The sequence below is a fragment of the Puma concolor genome, chromosome D3, assembly GCF_028749965.1.
Source record: "Puma concolor isolate L17-30 chromosome D3, mPumCon1.1.hap2, whole genome shotgun sequence".
NCBI classification, from domain to species: Eukaryota; Metazoa; Chordata; class Mammalia; order Carnivora; family Felidae; genus Puma; species Puma concolor.
Window position 1 is genome coordinate 16,073,595 of NC_141678.1, and position 18,140 is coordinate 16,091,734.

At 44.8% G+C, this 18,140-nt stretch overlaps 1 protein-coding gene across 11 annotated transcripts in view; it reads right to left on the minus strand.

Annotated features, from left to right (window-relative positions):
- CIT (citron rho-interacting serine/threonine kinase) overlaps positions 1-18,140 on the minus strand; it is a 165,608-nt gene that overhangs the window by 56,240 nt on the left and 91,228 nt on the right. For 8 of the 11 annotated variants that reach the window (XM_086681820.1, XM_086681818.1, XM_086681815.1 and 5 more), the window contains 6 exons: positions 17,541-17,666; positions 14,074-14,169; positions 9,057-9,173; positions 7,957-8,066; positions 6,779-6,953; positions 2,656-2,853 (listed from right to left, as the gene is read on the minus strand). In XM_086681820.1, the coding sequence (XP_086537946.1) occupies positions 2,656-2,853; positions 6,779-6,953; positions 7,957-8,066; positions 9,057-9,173; positions 14,074-14,169; positions 17,541-17,666 (822 nt within the window). The remainder of the gene's footprint in view (positions 1-2,655; positions 2,854-6,778; positions 6,954-7,956; positions 8,067-9,056; positions 9,174-14,073; positions 14,170-17,540; positions 17,667-18,140) is intronic. The other 3 variants (XM_086681822.1, XM_086681824.1, XM_086681823.1) reach the window with 1 other exon arrangement.

An 18,140-nucleotide genomic window follows, 5' to 3' on the forward strand; every position in this document is an offset into this window, starting at 1 on the left:
TGGGGGGCCTGAACTTGGACCTGAACAATGAGACCGAGTCAGGGTACTGCATCTATGGCCATTTTCTCTTTCTTTCGGAAAATACATTCTTCAGAACAAATTCAACAAAGCCATTCAGGCAACAGCTGCATGGGGTCCATCACCACGTCCATGGGACATAATCGAAGGGAGGGGCAGGGGGAAGACCCATGGCCTCAAAACTGGACTGAGGCAAGTTGATATGGGGTTTGGATTCCTGCACAATAGGCTACAAACAGCTGTAAGGTATTTTTCCCTGCCATCACTTTGAAAAAAAGCCCTATTTTCCAAGGCATCTTCATCTGCAAGGGTGGTAGAGCCCTAGTTTCTAGACTTAGGGAGGTTTGTTTCTTTATTTTTTTCATAAGATGCTCGGAGGCAGTGATCTCATCTGACTAAATTAAGTCGTGACTTGCTGCTGTGAAGGCTTCCAGCAGCCATTAGACACAGCACATTCCAACCAGCAGCAAGACAGGATTTAAAGACTAATTTCCCCACAGATAAACAGCAGTGACACATGCTCTATTTTATACCCTCCTCCTTCTGAATGGGCAGGATAAGATGCCACCACCCTCCCTCCCAATCCCAACAGAGCAGTGAGATAAATGTGTCCTTCTCCTCCGCTCCAAAGTAAAAGGATTTGAGGACTTACAGGCCAATCCCCTGGGGAGAAAAGGCTAAAGACACAGCACTAGGCACATAGTGAGGATTCATTAAGTATGGATTAGATTACTGGTGTCTCCTCTTTCTTTCAGAGCGTGGGTGGTTCACACAGGGGGGACAATATTAATACACAATGCATTCAATATAACCGTGGTAAGATTTTAGGTGCCTCCTTTAGCAGCTAAGAAATGCTATCTGGCTGTCTCCCTCCTCATCTACCCAGTTCCAGAAAGCACATAAGTCTTCTTGGCACACAGTCTTTTATATTCATTTCATTCCTACCTCCATATTTTTCTTATATAGACTTATTTTCTCTATGCCTTTTCTTTCTTATTTTATCTTGTTATACTGTTTTATATCTTCCCAAACTGCTCTGAATCCATTTTGAAACAAGGCAGAGTATAAATAAAAAGATATCGTGACTGTTTTTTTCGCCAAACCAAGTACTGAGGACACATGGCATATCACACAATGAGTGTTCTCATGGGGACAATAGAAATTAAGGTTGCAATCAATATCTGAACTTGGTGAAAGTCCTGGAAAATCTGGGACACACACGTACTTCCTATGCAGGAATTAATCCGTATCCCCAGGATCCTGGAAACCCCCGTGTCCTAGACGGGTCTATAAGGAGCCTGGCACTGTCAGATCACGTTCCCAATCTGGTTCAGATAATGGGCTCCCCAAAGCCAACAACAGAAGGTAACTTCTAAGGATGAGATCGGTTTTTAAAAAGAAAAAGAAGTACACACATTACTTTCAAACAGGGTAAATCATAAGCAACAAATGTGCATGGCCATCTGTAGAAGTAACCCCACTCTAAGAGACGCTGAGATGTTCGCTGATGGAAATGGGGACAGCATCCAAGATGAATCAGAGTGAATAAGGTACCCACCGAGCTACCTTATTTTAGAAAACACTAAAACCCAATCAGCTGCATTGTGCCCTGCCCACGGAAGAGGGTACCCTGACCAGCAGGCATGACTGTGCCTGTCCACTTGGCAAGTACACTATGTTACTACCACCGATGTACTTGCTTGGCTGATACTAGCCATTAAACGCCTTCGGCTTTCTGTGCCGAGTCCAGGTCCACCAAGCGGCCCTTCCAGGAGAAATGAGGTTTTTGAGAAGACTTCTCTGAAAGGGGAAAAAATGTGAAGATTAGCCACCCGGAGTATCCCAGGCAGCTCGGTGGTTCTTTTTTCCACTGGAAGTTGATACGCTGGCCTTTTATATGTAAGATTCTTGTCAGTTTTATCAGCCTGGGTCAGCCCCCATGAGAAGGATCAACTGTGGGAAATTGACCCAAAACGTCCTATTTTTAGACTTCCAGAAAGACCTAAGGTCTAAATCCAGCGTCACCCTCCCTTCTCCTCAAGTTCTACTGCCTAAGCACACTCTTCAGTTGAATAAACTAGTGTCTCACAATGAGCAGAGAGGCCAGGTCCCTCTTAGAGAAAGACTCTCATTCAGAAGAATCTTTTCCATCCAGAACATACGAGATGCGCACATAAGACTTGAAGAAGAATGTACAGCTTTAAAAAAAAAAAAAGTAACACAAATGAGGCTAACCAATACAAAAATAGAAATGTGGTAGAAAGACTACGATAAGGTAGAAGATTATTTTTCTTTTTTAACGATTAGTGAAACCTAAGTAGAAGATCCAGGAAAATGGACTTCGGCTCAAACTAAAATTTTAAATACAATGATGATTATTTTAAAAAGAGGGAAGACATACAAATAGAAGAGGAACTTCTCAAGATACTAAGAAAAGGTCAGATGTTAACCAATTGATGCAGTATACCAATTCTCATGAGGGAGGAGCTTACGTAAGCCCGCTTTCTGCTCATTACGTATCTCTAAAGGATTGCTTTTTCTCTCCTGGGATTTCTATGAGGGAGCAGGTCTCCTAAGCGCCATGCTCGTGCTGGCTGAGGCCTGGAGGAGCCTGAAGGTGCCCGTCCCCAGACCTACCGTGAGTGCCTGGATCTCTTCTTCTGCCTCCGCCGTCGTCTCCTCCAGCTCGGTCTTGGCTTGGCGAAGCTGGCTCTCCAGGGCCGCCCGGGCCGCCTGCAGGGCCGTCAGCTGGGACTCACGCTCTTGCAGGGAGAGTTGCAGCTCTGTGAGCTGACGCTTCAGCTCCAGTTTCTGCTCCTCGTGCTCTAGACTGACCTGAGAGGGGCAGAGAGAGAGAGACACACACACTCACGGTCAGTTGACCCTAACTACGGAGAACGCAACCGACTAGTCAAGCTAACTGACTGACCCTAACTAGCTGAGACGCAACTGGCCGTTCAACCTACATCTTGGTTGATTGATGTGGTCATGGATTCAAATTCTCAGCACTCAACTGAGAGGGAGAAAATGTCATAAAATAGACCTGACTTCAGGAGTCTCAAAAATGACCAGAAGTAAGAACGTGTAAGAGAATAAATGTCTATACGAAGCATCCCTTACTTCCAAATATTCAAAGGCTTGGGGAGGCTTCAGAAGAAAAAGCACACGGCAAGAGTCTCAAATGAGAAGTATGACAAATACTCTAATTAGAAAAGCACTTAAAGGGTGCTTGGGTGGCTTAGTCAGTTGAGCACCCAATTTCTAATTTTGGCTCAGGTCATGATCCCAGGGTTGTGGGATAGAGCCCTGCGTTGGGCTCCATGCTGAGCATGGAGCCTGCTTGAGATTCTCCCTTCCTCCCAATCTCTCTCTCTCTCTCTCATTCTCTCTCTCCCCGCCCCCCCCCCCGCCCCTCTTCCCCACTCATGCTCTAAAATTAAAAAAAAATATTACAAAAAAAGCATTTAAAAGTAAATGGCTATAAATAACACCATATTGGTAACAAGGACACCTTTACAATTGGGATAAAAATGAAACAACCAGAATTGAATTCCGTTTATTTTAAATATTCCTGCTCTGATTTGTTCGCATTAGGTAACCCACATTAGGTCACATTGTGAGCTAATCATTCTTTCCTCCATCTGCCCATCTATCCTTCTATCGACTCAATGTTTCATTCATTCAAGAAGAGTTTACTCAGCAACTTCCACATAAAAAGGAATATGAAGAGGAAAGACAGTTTCTTCCTCTGAGTTGGAGGAGAAATGAAAACCAACCATTACCATATATGTGGTCAAGTGTAACGGTCAGAATATGTAGGGATGTCGTGGGCACACAGTGGTGAATAAAGAAGGTAACTCTGAGTGTACTTATTGAAGAATTTACAGGAGCCAAATGAGCAAACAGGAAAGAAAATTCCAAGCAGAGGAACCAAGACATCCAAAGGCATAAAGATGTGGGAGACCATGGCCTAATCTACTGACCTAACAAACACTGACAAGGTTGTCCTAGGGACCAGACCCTGTGTCAGACTTTGGGGACGTCAAGCAAATAAGAGGTGTCTGCTGCCCTCAGAAAGTTCACTGTCTAACTGGTTCTTCCAAGAGGTACACAACGTGATGATCTAGACAAAGAAGGCCAGGGGGACGCAAAGGAGATGTTCTATCCAGAGAAGGGTCCCTGGAAAAGGTGACACCCAAGTCCCTTAAGGATGAAGAGAAGACTTATAAAAGATTAAGCCTACAGAGCCAACAAGATTTTGTGGTGCATTTGAGGTGGGGCAAGAGACACAGGACAGAGGGGAGTCGACAGTGACACCTGAGCTTCTGGGCAGGTGCTCTGCGCAGTGAGACCACTGCTACGCCAGAGAACACCAGGGAACATGAGAAGAGCCAGTCTGAGGAGAAAGGTAAGAAATTCGGTGTTGATGTGATGAACTTGGGCAGCGAGGGAGACATCCAGGTGGAGGTGTCTAACTAACCTCTACTGGGACAGTGGGTCAGAGACTCACGAGAAAGGTGTGGGCTGGCGATCTAGATCTGGGAGCCCTTAGTCAGTCAGTCAGCGGCAGCTGAAGCCAAGGCTGCGCTCTCCCACTTGTGAAGATGGCGGCGACCTGATGGCACTGAACTCGGGGCTCACCCGCAAGGTGCCAGGCACTCCTTTAGCTCATCTCATCCCGTGACAACCCAGAGAGGGAGGCACTGCTTACTATCACCTCCACTTGACACACGAGCACGCTGTGGCGCTGACACACTAAGTGGCTGAGCAAATGTCACACAGCTCAGCAATGGCGGGGCTGGCTTCGAACCCAGAAGTCCGCCTCAAGAGTCTGCTACTTGCTGTTTGTCTTATTAACATGCCAGCAGTCAGAACAGGCAGTGACTCCACCGGCGGGCTGAAACATTCCCCCGAGACCACTTGGCAGAACCAAGGGAGGCAGGTGACAGCGAGTCATGTGGAGGTGGGTGAGCAGGACGCCATGCAAAGACAGGAGGAGTCCCCACCCCCGCCCCCCCACCAGGGCCCTGCACCTTCGCCACTCCACACATTTCTCTAGGGAAGACCTCACACTGCACACACAGGGTCGGGGAGGCCCAGGGCCCTCTAAGTTGGATTAAACTGGAGGCTGAGAGGCCTCTGTCCCCAAACTCAGTAGCAGCAGGCAGCACAGAGAAGGTGGACCAGCCTTGTTATGTTTAAAGCTAAGCTCCAGAACTCCCAGGGGGTGTGACAGCACTGAGCCTCCTATAAATGTTCTAGGTTGCCCCCACCTTCCTTGGGGGAGCTAGCTGGATCGATTCAAAAGGAAAAAATAAAAAAATAAAAAATAAAAAGCAGATTCAAGGGAAAAGAAAAAAGCAACTCGTTTTTCCTGGGGCATTTTAATTACCCAGATGAGCGACAGAGGCAGGACAGGTGCCGCAGTAAGAGAGACATTTGTGGAAAGGGAAGGCAAGACAGCCAGTGTTCCCACGCTCAAAGAAATCGGAGTTATTTACACTCACACTCTTAAGGCTGACACCACAGGGAAATGTTGTTAAACTTACTGAACAGTAAAAATATAGCCTGGATAATAAAACTTAAACCACCATCCAAGGCTTCTGGACAACCCAGAACCACCATTCTGGAAGTGTAAGAATCACCTGGAGACTGCTAAAAATGCAAATCCCAGCTCCCCCTGTCCCCCCACATCCTATTTCATTCAAAAAAAAGCTAAGAGACCCAGGAATCTGCATTTCAAAAGACACACCAGATGATCCTAAAGGACCCATGTACACCTGGACCACCCTTGAAAAACACGAGACAATGCATTTTTTTTTGCCTGTCCTTTGGGGGACTGGCCTCATTTTCACACTGCAGTACAAAAAAAACCCATGAGTATTCCCCAATGTTAGTCCTCAGACCTCTGTCTGCTTAACAGCCTTTTCCTTAAGAGAGACCATCTGCTCCTTGAAGAATTCCATCACAACTACCCGAGACCTACGAGGCTCCGGGAACTGTGTCTCCTCTCCCAGCTGGGATGTCCTACTCCCAACGACCCCTCTCCTGCACTCCTCTGTCCAACCAGCCAACCCTGCCTACGAGCTGACAGCCCCCAAGATCAGAGATGGGGTCTGTCTTATCACCACTGCTGGCACATAGCAAGGCATTTAACAAATACACAGTGAGTACTGTTCCACGTGTAACTTCACAGCCTCAATCACCCTCAACGCGTCTACAACCAAATGTGCTGTATTTTCCTCCCCAAAACTTGGCTACGTTTCCCAGCTTCCTTATATCTCTGAAGTGAACCACCTTCCATCAAACCTAAGATTTAGATTTGTCTTTTCATCTTCCGCTGTCACTAGGAGACCGCTCCACTGCCATGAAGCCACCCTACGTACCCGAGTGCTAAACTCCCAAGCGTGGCCTCAGTCGAGTACGTGACCCTCGTGACCCTTGCTAAATTAGGATAAGGGAGGAATCACTCTGCCCTCCCGGCTCCAGTTTGAAAAACACACCCATTGACATCATCCTCATGTGACCCTAGGGGGGAGATCCATTATCATGGCCATCTGACAGATGAGAGACCTGAAGCGCAGAGAGAACTAGGCTACCCAAGGTTACAAAACTCACAAGTGCAAGTGGGACTCTAACCCAGATCGGGGACGCATGACACCTCTCGTGTATATACTGACTGACTGACGCTTGACACCTGGCTGGGTTTGGAGCCCCACCCCCCAGCGAATCCTCCTGGGGGAGGGCCCCTCGCTCTCACCTCCCTCAGCCTCGTCTCCAGCTCCAGCAGCCGGTTCTTGTCGCTGTGGTCTTGGTGGCTGATTTTCTCCAGCTGCTCCTCCAGCTTTCGGTTCTGGGCCTCCAGTTTCCCTGCCTGTGTCTCCAGGTAGAACTTCTGCTGCCTGAGTTCTGAAATCATCTCTTCCTGGGCCTTCCTGGTGGGGGTGGTGGGAGGAGCCAAGCAAAATCACAGTCTTGTTAGAGGTGAGCACGTTCCCTCAGAAGGGGCACACAGAAACAGTAGCACGTCTCTGTAAGTGGGCATGGATGGTCATTGCCAGGTTAGCTTGGTCTGGACTCAGCCTCGTGTGCATGAGCCCAGTTTGGGGGGCTGGGGCCCATTCGGTCCTCACTGTTCAGAGGCCCTCATCTATTGGCTACAGGAAGGTCCCAGGGGCTGCAAGGGACACTAACATTTCCCTCCTATGGTAGACTTTTTTTTTTTGAGTCTGTCTAGGAGCAGAAAGGGGCCGCTTTAGAGTACAAGACTGCCCCAAAACTCATGAAGGCAGGCCCTGGGGAAGAAAGGGCGATGAGGAGAAGGAAGGTACTCCTTCCGCTTGTCCACAGGACTTGCTCACCTCCCCACCAGACTGCTCCCAAGTATCAGAAACTAGAATGGCTTAAAGACCAAAAAGTGGCCTACTAAGCCGGTTTAGGTGAAAATGGGAATGTTTTATATCTCTCAAGAGACGTATCTAAGGGGGGAACAAAATCCTGGAGATGCTAATTCTTTGGGGGAGAAGATTAAAATCAAAGTTCTCCTAGAACACGGGGAATCCTTACAAACCTCATGCCCCCGGGCCTGACTTACCAGCGGGACGGATGGCCCAACCAGGCTAATCATGGGAGGCAAGTCTGGGGAACAAAGACCACAGCTTTCCAAAAGCCACCTATTAATAGCCCTCATTAGAGAGAGCAAAGCACTCTGTAATCTGATGGCAATTTGAAGTATTTAAGAAAACCCAGCTCCAAAGAAAGGGCATGGCAGAATGACATGTAAAAGAAGGCAAAGTTACACAAGTATAACCAGGTCTGGGACAAACTACAGAAGTAATTAAATCTGCTCTGGCTTCATCAGACAGAAGAATGAAGTTTATGCCCCAGGAGAGAAGACCAATGTGTAATCATGCACGCAGGTAGAATGTGAATACTTACATGTTCCTCTGGGTAAAAAGACTGCTGTTTGCTGCAAGTTTATTGGCTTCTGAGAGTTCCACAATCCTCTGTTCCAGGGATCTGATCTTGGAATCCATAGCATTGATCATCTGAAACACAGGGCGGCCTTTGAAACCTCACACACAGACAGTTCTACCAGAATGAGATTAACTCAGGCCGTGGGGCCGGGTAAAAGGCTCCTCTGAAATGTAGGCGATCTGACCAGAGGTAACAAGGGAGGTGACTGGAATGTACCCTGAGGGTCACAGGTCTTACTGCCCAGACAATGGCACTCCGTTTTCTCCAACAGAGATGACACATCCCCACACTACCTAAGCCGCCTGCATTAAAACCACATAGAAGGACCAACTTAGGAACCCGTCATTCTGTGAAAAAGCAGGCCTCATTAAACCCTGTGTCATCTGCATGGGCCCTGGGCCTGCCAGAGCCTCTAACTTGAACCTGCAAACTCATGTTTCTCATCGCCCATGGGGCTGTCGTTTTCTAAGCGATCCCTCCATACCCGGCCACCGTTGCCTAGATGCTCTACATCAAAGTTTTGCCAACTTAATAAATCATAAGAATCAGGGAGGAGGAGGGGAAGGTGCTGGTTAAAAATACAACTTCCCAGGACCCTTCCTTAGAGACTCTGATGTGACAAGTCCCTGTGGGGTCTGAGGTCGCAGGTGGATTAACAAGCACCACAGGTGAACCTGAGGAGTGGAAGGTTTCTAAAACCCACGCCTACATGGGTTAGGAAGGAAAGGAGCAAATGCGCGTAGGAAGGAGGCACTTAAGGATGACCTAGGGCCACTGGGCGGTTTGTCAGGTGGCCTTGTGAAGGACAACGCTAATCATAGACCAGCGTGAGTCCTTCAAGAAGAGCATGAAAGGCAAAATTGGCCACCCTGAGCCACCACCCCTACTGCTTTTAGGAGAGGAAGGAGCTGCAGAGAACCTTCTGTGGGCAAGGAACTCCACAGGATTAAGCAGGAAGAATAATTCATCAGCTGGAACGGACTCCCCTTGCGTGTGTGTGATTCCAGGCATGTTTCAAAAACCCTCCTTTGAAAACTGGCTTTGTGATTCCTTATACCTACCGCCTTCTGCTCACTGAGAATTTTGCCCTTCTCGTGGGCCTCCTCTTCGTGTCTCTGCATCAGATTCTCCAGAGTCTCTTTATCGGCCAGGTCTTTCTTTATCTGGTTGTCCAACACCTATGAGAAACAAAAGAAATCAGTGTCCTGAGTAGCAAAGTTGAACAGGGTAGACTAACCAGGGGCACTCGGGAAAAGAAAGAGGAGGAATGAAGAGGCCAAGAAAGTTCTGGGGCAAAGAGGGAGACTGGGAGTTTGCTTATGAGCTGGGATGAGGGTAAGAAGTCAGATATGACCATCAAATGGCAAGTAATAGCAGACTTGAGCTAAGAACTTATTTTAAAATCAGCAGCCAGGGGTGCCTGGGTGGCTCAGTCAGTTGACAGCCCGACTTTGGCTCAGGCCATGATCTCACGCTTCGTGGGTTCGAGCCCCGCATGGGACTCTGTGCTGACAGCTCAGAGCCTGGAACCTGCTTTGGATTCTGTGTCTCCCTCTCTCTCTGCCCCTCCCCTGCTTGTGCTCTGTCTCTCTCTCAAAAATAAATAAACATTACCAAAAAAATAAATAAAATCAGCAGCCAAAAAGACTCAAAAGAGGTATATCCTCAGTGGAAGGAGACTCCAAAATGAGAGAAAAAAGCTCTTTCCCCAGAGTTTACAATCTGCAGATATTACCTCAGGACAACTCTATCGTAGTCAATGCACCAGTTTTCAGAACACTGCCTGCTCTTAATCTGTGCAGATTTAATCTAGATATCTCCAAGGCTGTGTACAGAAGGACACAAAGCTGAAAGCCGAGGGCGTCCATGTGACCAAGGCTGATGTTCAGAAAGAGACGCAGACAGGAGGATTCTGCCCACCGATAAAGTAGGTGGAGAGTCAATAGTTTGAAAAGACAACATAAAAGAGAGAGAGGAAAAAAAAGCCTCTTTCCTCCGTTCTTTCCTCTGATCCAGCTGGGAGTTGGTGGGGGGGAAGGCACTGGAAAGAGAAACCTTTTCTCAGGGGAAGAGGAATCATGTGTTCTCAGGGCCGAGAACGCCACTGCAAGCACCTACTGTTCCCAAGAGGAAAAAATAAAACAGTAATGGTGTCACCATCTACCAGCTTGATCTAATGTTCCGCGAGGCACACACAGCCCGACCAGTTGCCAAAACAACAAGTGAGAAAGAAAGAAAAAGGAAGACGACGTCACATAACTTGCCCGAGCCTTTGACCACTGCCCTGTATTTCTCAACACAGAGAATCCACTCTGCCTTTTCTGAATGACACCAACTGCTTCTGATATTGGGAAGAAGCTGAAAGAATTGGGGTCACAGAGGGGATTGAAATCGGCTTTTCCCACAATGTCTATTGTGAAGGGACCTTCGTAGCTCATGGGATGTCGTCCCTAAAAAGAGCCAGTCAGCAGGGAGGGGGTTCGCATGATACAGAAAGGAAAGAACAGATTTCAAAGAGGGCTTTAAACTAGAACCGACTGATGAAAAAAATAGAATGAGAGTTTGTGGAGAAGAACAAAAGGTGGAGGACAGGTCAAGGGAGGAGGGGAGCAGCTCAACAGGATAAGTGGCCCGTTCTCTAGGATGGCGGGGTGTGATTCTAAAATTACGAACAAGAAAAGGACAGAATCTAGGGTATGATCAGAATTATGACTAAAATGGCCTTAGAGAGGCTGGAAACAGGAAGCACAAAGCAGAGCAGGCTAAAAAGAAATGGTTTCATAAAGATTTCCAGTAGGGAAGACAGAAGAAAACAAGTCTTTCCATAACATTCCCCAGGATCCATCAAACAAAGTTCTTCCCATCTAGAAGGCTGTGGAGGAGACCACACAGTATCTGGACCAGGTATGCTCCTGGTTATCAGGTGCTAAAGCAACGAAGCACATTTGCAGGATGACTCTGCTCAGAATAAAACCTCAACTCTGCACCGTGATGGATACCAATGAGAGGTATAGAGGAACAGGCCTCGATCAAGAACTCACGCACCTCGGCTCTGATAGGGTTAAACTGGCAGAAGGAACAAGAGGAAAGATGCATGGGGGGGAAGGGGGGAAGCAAGGAACTTGAAATAGGAGAACCACTGTAGACATTTATAGCAATTTAAGACAGAACATGGCTTTTGGACAGGAAGGTCAATATACTCACCCAAATTACAGAATTAATTTTTTTTATGTGTATTTATTTGAGAGGGCGAGAACGTGTGCATGTGCAGGCCGGGGTGGGACAGAGAGAGTTGAGAGAAAGAGAGAGAGAGAGAATCTCAAGCAGACTCCACATTTAGCACAGAGCCTGATGTGGGGCTCGAACCCACAAACCGTGAGATCATGACCTGAGCCAATATCAAGAGTCAGACACTTAACCGACTGAGCCACCCAGGCAGCCCCAGAATGAATTTTAAGAATGGTTATTTTCATCGTGCACAGGTGTTAGTGGACTACATTCTCACAATTTTCTGGAAGTTGGTTTATTCCAAAGGTAAAAGTTGGGAAGCCTGTAAGAACGCAAACCAAAAGGACTGGTATATAAAGTTTAAAATACACTGAGTAGGGGGTCATACTACAACACATTGAGGTTACTTCTGGGTTAATTTTCTGTATTAAAAAAAATTTTTTTTAATGTTTGTTTATTTTTGAGAGGGAGAGAGACAGAGCATGAGCAGAGGAGGGGCAGATAGAGGGGGAGACACAGAATCCAAAGCAGGCTCCAAGCTCTGACTGTCAGCACAGAGCCTGACACAAGGCTCAAACTCACAGACCACGAGTTCATGACCTGAGCTGAAGTCGGATGCTTAACCGACTAAGCTACCCAGGCACCCCTCTGTATTTTTTTTTTTTAATTAAAAATAACCAAAAGTAACACCAGGGGTAAAAAAAAAAAAAAAAAAAAAAAAAAAAAAAAAAAAAAAAAAAAGGGGGGGGCAGGGGGATGACCAGGGTGGTGATGATGCTGATACTGCGTGGGCATGTACATGTTTGGTTCTCCAAAAAAAGGAACAGAAAAGACCAACCGAATCAATAACAGGATCATCAAAAAATTAAAAGCCTCCTTTAATTGTCTGATTTGGAAGCAGAAGAGGCAATATTTGAGATGTAATGACCAATGTCTGATTCTCAGGAACACAAAAACTGAGTTAAAGACTTTGTCCAAAAACATAATGAAAATGTGATGTGCTTTTAAAAGGAAACAGATAAGCTCGCGTTTTTTCTGATCAGTGAATTAATAATAATTGAATTGAAATAATAATTTCAATAATTGAAATAATAACTGAATTTAACAGCTCTTCTATGGAAAATGATTTAAAATACTAGATAAAATACAGAAAACATTTTCCCCAAAGTTGGCAAGAGAGTAAGAAACTAGATACTAAAATCCTAAGTGAAAGCAGAAACCTGGAGAGTTAAGAAGGACACAAGCGGTTTTTAACTTGAGGCATTTGCTGAACCAAATAAACTTGAGCTTCATTTTTAATAGCTTCAAAGAGTAAGAAGATAGAGAAATCTGAGCCCAGAACCACTCCCAAAGGGGGCACACATCTGCATTCAAAGTCTCAAAGAATTCTCATTAATAATTTTCGAAGGAAAATGAGCAACTGACCAAGCACACAAGAAGACAGGCACCATGAGAAACAACGAAGAAAAACAGTGGAGCAGAAACAGACCTTCAGACAGAACAGATATTGGAATTATCAGATAAAGAACATAAAAAACTATGCTAATGTGTTTAAAGAAACAGAAGACAAGCTTTAAAATGAATGTAGGGAATAGAAAATTATTGTCTTAAATAATCTAGTAAACTTGCAAAAGAGCCAAATAAAATGTTTAGAAACCAAAAATACAGTAACTGAAATTTAAAACTCACTGGTAGGTTTAACAGCAGATTTGACAGGTAAGAATTAGTAAACTAGAAAATCAGCCAGAACTTACCCACAATGTGCACCAAAAGAGAAAGAAATGGAAAATATGAAAAAAGTTAGAGGTGATGCCTACTCAAATTCTCAAAAAGGAAGAAGGAAGGAGAAGAGACAATATGGGAGATATAGTGACCAATGATTTTCCAGAATTGATAAAAGATAGGGGCACCTGGGTGGCTCAGTCAGTTAAGCATCCAACTTCGGCTCGGGTCATGATCTCACGGTTCATGTGTTCAAGCCCTGGGTCCGGCTCTGTGCTGACAGCTCAACGCCTGGAGCCTGCTTCAGATTCTGTGTCTCCCTGTCTCTTTCTGTCCCTCCGCCACTTGCACTCTGCCTCTGTCTCTCTCAAAACTAAACATTAAAAAAATTTTGTTAAATTTAAAAGATACCAATATATTTAAAAGTCCTGTTTATCTCAAGCAAGATAAATAATAAATCTGCATTTAGATGCATCACACTAAAAACTTTAGAAAACAAAAGATAGAGCAAAATTTTAAAACCAGCCAAAGAAAAAAGATCAACACTTTCAAAGCAAGCAACAGTTAGACTGACAGCTGACTTCTCATTAGCAATAATAGAAGCCAAAAGTCGATGGAATGTTATTTTCAAAGGATGTGCTAAGAAATCACTGCCAACGCAGAATTCTGTCCCCAGTCAAAACACCTTTCAAGAATGAGGATGATACAAAGATTCTTTCAGACACACAGAACAGAGAACTTGTCACCAGCAGGTCTTCACTCAAGAAAGTCATCTGGGATATACTTTAAACAAAAGGAAAATGATCAGGTCTGAGATGCAGGAAGGAAATTAAAAGCAAAGATGGTGAGTCTGTGGCTAAATCTAAATTATCATGGACCAAATGATAGTGGGGTGAAAATATGTTCAAGACAGAACTGAGACTAATAACAAAATTTTTTAAAAAATTGTTTTTGAACATTGCATATCAAGACCCCCACATGGGTAACACCCCGAAACCACCCACCATGGCCTGAGGACAGCATTCACCCCAAACAGTCCTCTAGTCTAGCAAGAAGTGACCCAAAGTGCCCAGGAAGCTATGTCGTGCCATAGGAAGAATGCTGGGGGAGATCAGAAAGTGTCTTTACTTTAATTTTTTCTTCGTAGTGCTGTTCTTTCTGTTTCAGGTGCACCTCTAGGTGCTGGGCTGAGACCTGGGCCTCGCGGTGCTTCTCCTCCAGCTCCTGGACACAAAAGAACAGGCGGTCAGGTGTGCAAAGGGGAAGACATAGCTCATGTGTGTAGACATTCACAGGAAACATGACTCTGGCACCGGTACCACAAGCAACAGGCACGTGTTCCTTCCTTACTAGCCCTAAGGCTCTTGGGAAGGAAACCACCACCCATCCTTGGCCCTGGGTTTTCCAGGTCCAAGTAATCACACACATACACACATAGCTGGTGGGCTGGGATCAGAACTCTGTCGTGTGACAGGTCAGACAAACAAAGGCAGCTCTTCACCTGTGCACAGAGAAATGGCAGTCACAAGGCAACATTTGAGAGTTTAGTGCAGCACAAAGCCCCTGACCACTGTCTTGAGCCTCAGGCCATTTTCATTGTCCCTTAAATGAGAAAAGTATCTTTAATTTCTTTTAACTTCCAAATTGCGTTTTTATGAGAAAAAATATTTTATATTTTCCTGATTATCAACGTGACTGCTCAAGAGCCCTAGCTGTGAAGAAAACTAATGTTACAGTTCAAACACTTGGAAGTTGGAATGATTTTTTTTCTTTTTTTTAACTGGTGTGTGGAGAATGTGACTGTCTGGGGACATTCACATCATATCAGGTTTATAGGACACAGAGCTAATGGAAACAGTAGAACATAAAATACACTGATAATAATGATGTAAATATGTATGCATATATATTAAAGACGGGAAGAGAATTTGGAGGAATATAAATAGTTTGGATTCCATGTTCCCTTCATTCTAAGATTTCTGCTTTTAAACAAAATTGTAATTCATTTGAAAATTATACCAATTCACTTGCTAATGTATCATAAACTGATTCTTACAAAAGGTGGCATTCAATCCACTGAAACACTCTGTAAACTGCAGATATCTGCATCTACATTAATTCTTGTGAATCTGGACCCATTAGTTAATTACTAATATATAAAGTTATCACTCCAAGTTTTCATCTCTTCACATTGTTTTGAAATTTTTCCTTGAAGTGGAAGTAATTATGAGCATTCTGAAGAATGAGGAAATTATACAGGATGTGCCCATAAAATGGGGAAAAAATACTTTCAGATTCACATGCACATAAAATGTTACTGATTAAGCTTTTGAAATTCTAAAGTCTACAGCACTGACTTTGCTTCGGGGGCCAGTAAAGTGTTCAATTTTAAGAGCAGGTGCACAAGATCTATTGCAATGCAACAGATGTGATCTTGAGAAGTTGAATGTAAACAGGATCTTAATTAATAAAAACATACTTTAAGGGCTTTATGTGCACTAAAGGATCTCCTGCAATGACTTCTTCCAGTTAAGCAAAAGATTTTGCTGTCATGAGAACCCCAATTACCTGTTGTGAAAAGTCTTATCAGAATAGCAAATATTTTAAAGCAATTGACATTTGGGGATCTGTTTCCAAGCACCATCATTATATAACAGTATTAAGGACCTCCTTTGCCCATGTCCTGGATATTTCACAGCCTGTCAGCACATGGTTCTTGAGCAACAGGCACTTTCCGATAAATGAAGGCACAACCACAAAGGTGCTTGGGCAGGTGGCAAGATACCCTTGAACAAAGAAATCTGTTTTGCTCTTTCTTTATGTTAGGAATCACTTGATAATCATCTTTTCTTAGTTTCAGTCCTCCTAAGACAGCACAGGAACGGAAAGCAGAATCTAAAAATAGGTCAAATGCTCAGATACCTGAACCTGAGAACTTTTAACACCCAGTTTCTGATCTATGTATGGATGGGAGTTTACAACACAGAATCCAAAAGTCCAGAGAAGTCTATGCTCCTACATTTTAATTGCAAGTGAATCTTTGGAAAAGTAGATATCCTAAATCTGATTTCTTGGTGGTTTGGCATTTTTTGTTGTTGTTGTCATTTTTTTAAAATGTTAACTTTGCTTATACGTATAAGATCAGACTCTTTGGTCCTGCTATGCAAACACTGTTGTTCACTGCTACATTTCCAGCTCCTAGAACAGTGCTTGGCACATAGTAGAAGCTCATTAAATATTTGTTGAATGAATGAATGAACACATCGCCATTAAACAGAGAAACACTTTGCAACCACAAGAGACTTAACCACTTTGTTTGCACCAAGCAAGGGATAGAGTGGTGGGATCTTGGTGGGATCTAATTTTACTCACGATAAAATTCACACACTTGACAATCGCCAAGAGAAACTCTGATGAGGGAACAAGAGAACAGAAAGGGCAGACTAACGGTCACATTTGCCTCTGTGTGCAGACGTATATACGAAGACTGTGTGTCAAAGCAAAACAATTTAACCAATCTCTCTTTCACCTGTTTGCTCAAGAGCATCCGTATCTTCGTGCATATATGCAAACATAGACAGGCAAAGTTTTGAAGGGCTTGGGAGGTAGTTTTGGTATTAAGGGCAGGCCTGTAAGTTGGCCATTCTTGAGTTCATTTGGCTGCAGGTGACTCAATTCCCAGAAGTGATGCAGAGATGACAGAGAGAGGTGCAGGGCCCTGCTCACCGCCTCGCCTCCTTATGGCAGAAAGGAACAGTCACCCACCCCAGAGGGTCCCCTAGGGGCAGGGGGAAGGGACCATGAACAGACTCCATGTCATCACTAAGACTCCCAAACGGGGCACACGTTCCTGGCTTGGGGACTGAGATCCAAGGACAGTCCTTTCAAAAAGTTCACCTGCCTGGGACAAAACTTCAACACATCTGCAAGTACTCCCAGAGCCAGACTTCCTTGATGAAGTTAATCTGGTCACCAGAGCCGAAAACAGAATCATGATGATTTACAAACCTAAAAAAAGACCTGCTACATCTAAGGAAATTAAGGAGGGGGGCGGGGAACAATCCTAATAACGGAATGTGGCAGAGAGAGTGAGTGGGTGAACACGGATCTATGACAAATACTACTCTGAGAAAAACAACCCTGCGTGACTAATTTCTTTCTTCTCCAAAAGCAAAAATCTGGGCTTTGGTCTTAAAGGTCTAAATCCCTGCTGTTTTTTTTTTTTTTTTTTTTTAAAGTTGGCCTCGCAAAGTTAACAGCCATACAAAACTCTACTGATGGTGGTACGTAAATGCTCCCGTAAAAACGTTTAACGGAAATGACAGAGGATGCGCGTTCGTGTTTTTAAAATGTCAGGCAGTAGCAAACAGAGCAGAAAAGTAATAATTACGGATCTGTTACCGGTGCTGAAACGTCCGACATTTCGTTATTCGTGCTATCCTAGGAATGTGGCAGACACTGAAACCACTTCTCTCCATTCGCCTACTCGGAGATACCTCCCCTGTTGACGGCAGGCCGTTCTTCTTTTCACCCCCTTCCCTCTGCAACCTCTAACCTGTTGGTCTTTTAACTTTTCAGCTTTTGTTCCTGCTCACCAGAATTTTATCAGCCATCTGCTGGATCTGTTGGGATTTTGTCTGGATGTCATCCTTCAGTCTGTTTTCTCTACGCTCCATGGTCTCTAGCCTCTTTACCTTGTTCTCCAGAGAATGGCGGCGTTCCTGTAGATCATGAATCAATCAGAGAGTTTTAATGGAGTAACCGCTATGGGCATAGCGCCTGCACCGAGGGAGAGCGGCCTCGAGAAGCATACGCGCAAGGCAGGAAGAGAAGTCTCGGGTATCCGAAGCAACAGTGAGAAAAAATAAGATTTCTAGAATCCAAGTACTCGGTTGTGTGGGTTACAAGAGTGCATTCATTCATTCAAATATTTACCAAGCACCTACTATCTGCAAAGTATCACACTAGGCATCACGGAAAATACGGAGGCGAAGCCGACATAATTCCTGCCCTTGGAAAAGATAAGACAAACACAAAGAAACATAATATAGGTTAAGACGGGGAAGGGCCATACAGAAAATAGGTACAGAGTGCTGTGGGAGGCTGCAGGCAGGAGAGAGGCCTTTTCACCGAAAGCTGAAGGGAGAAGTCACAGAGATGTGAGCTTTGGAGGGCAGAGGGTGGGAGGTAAGGGT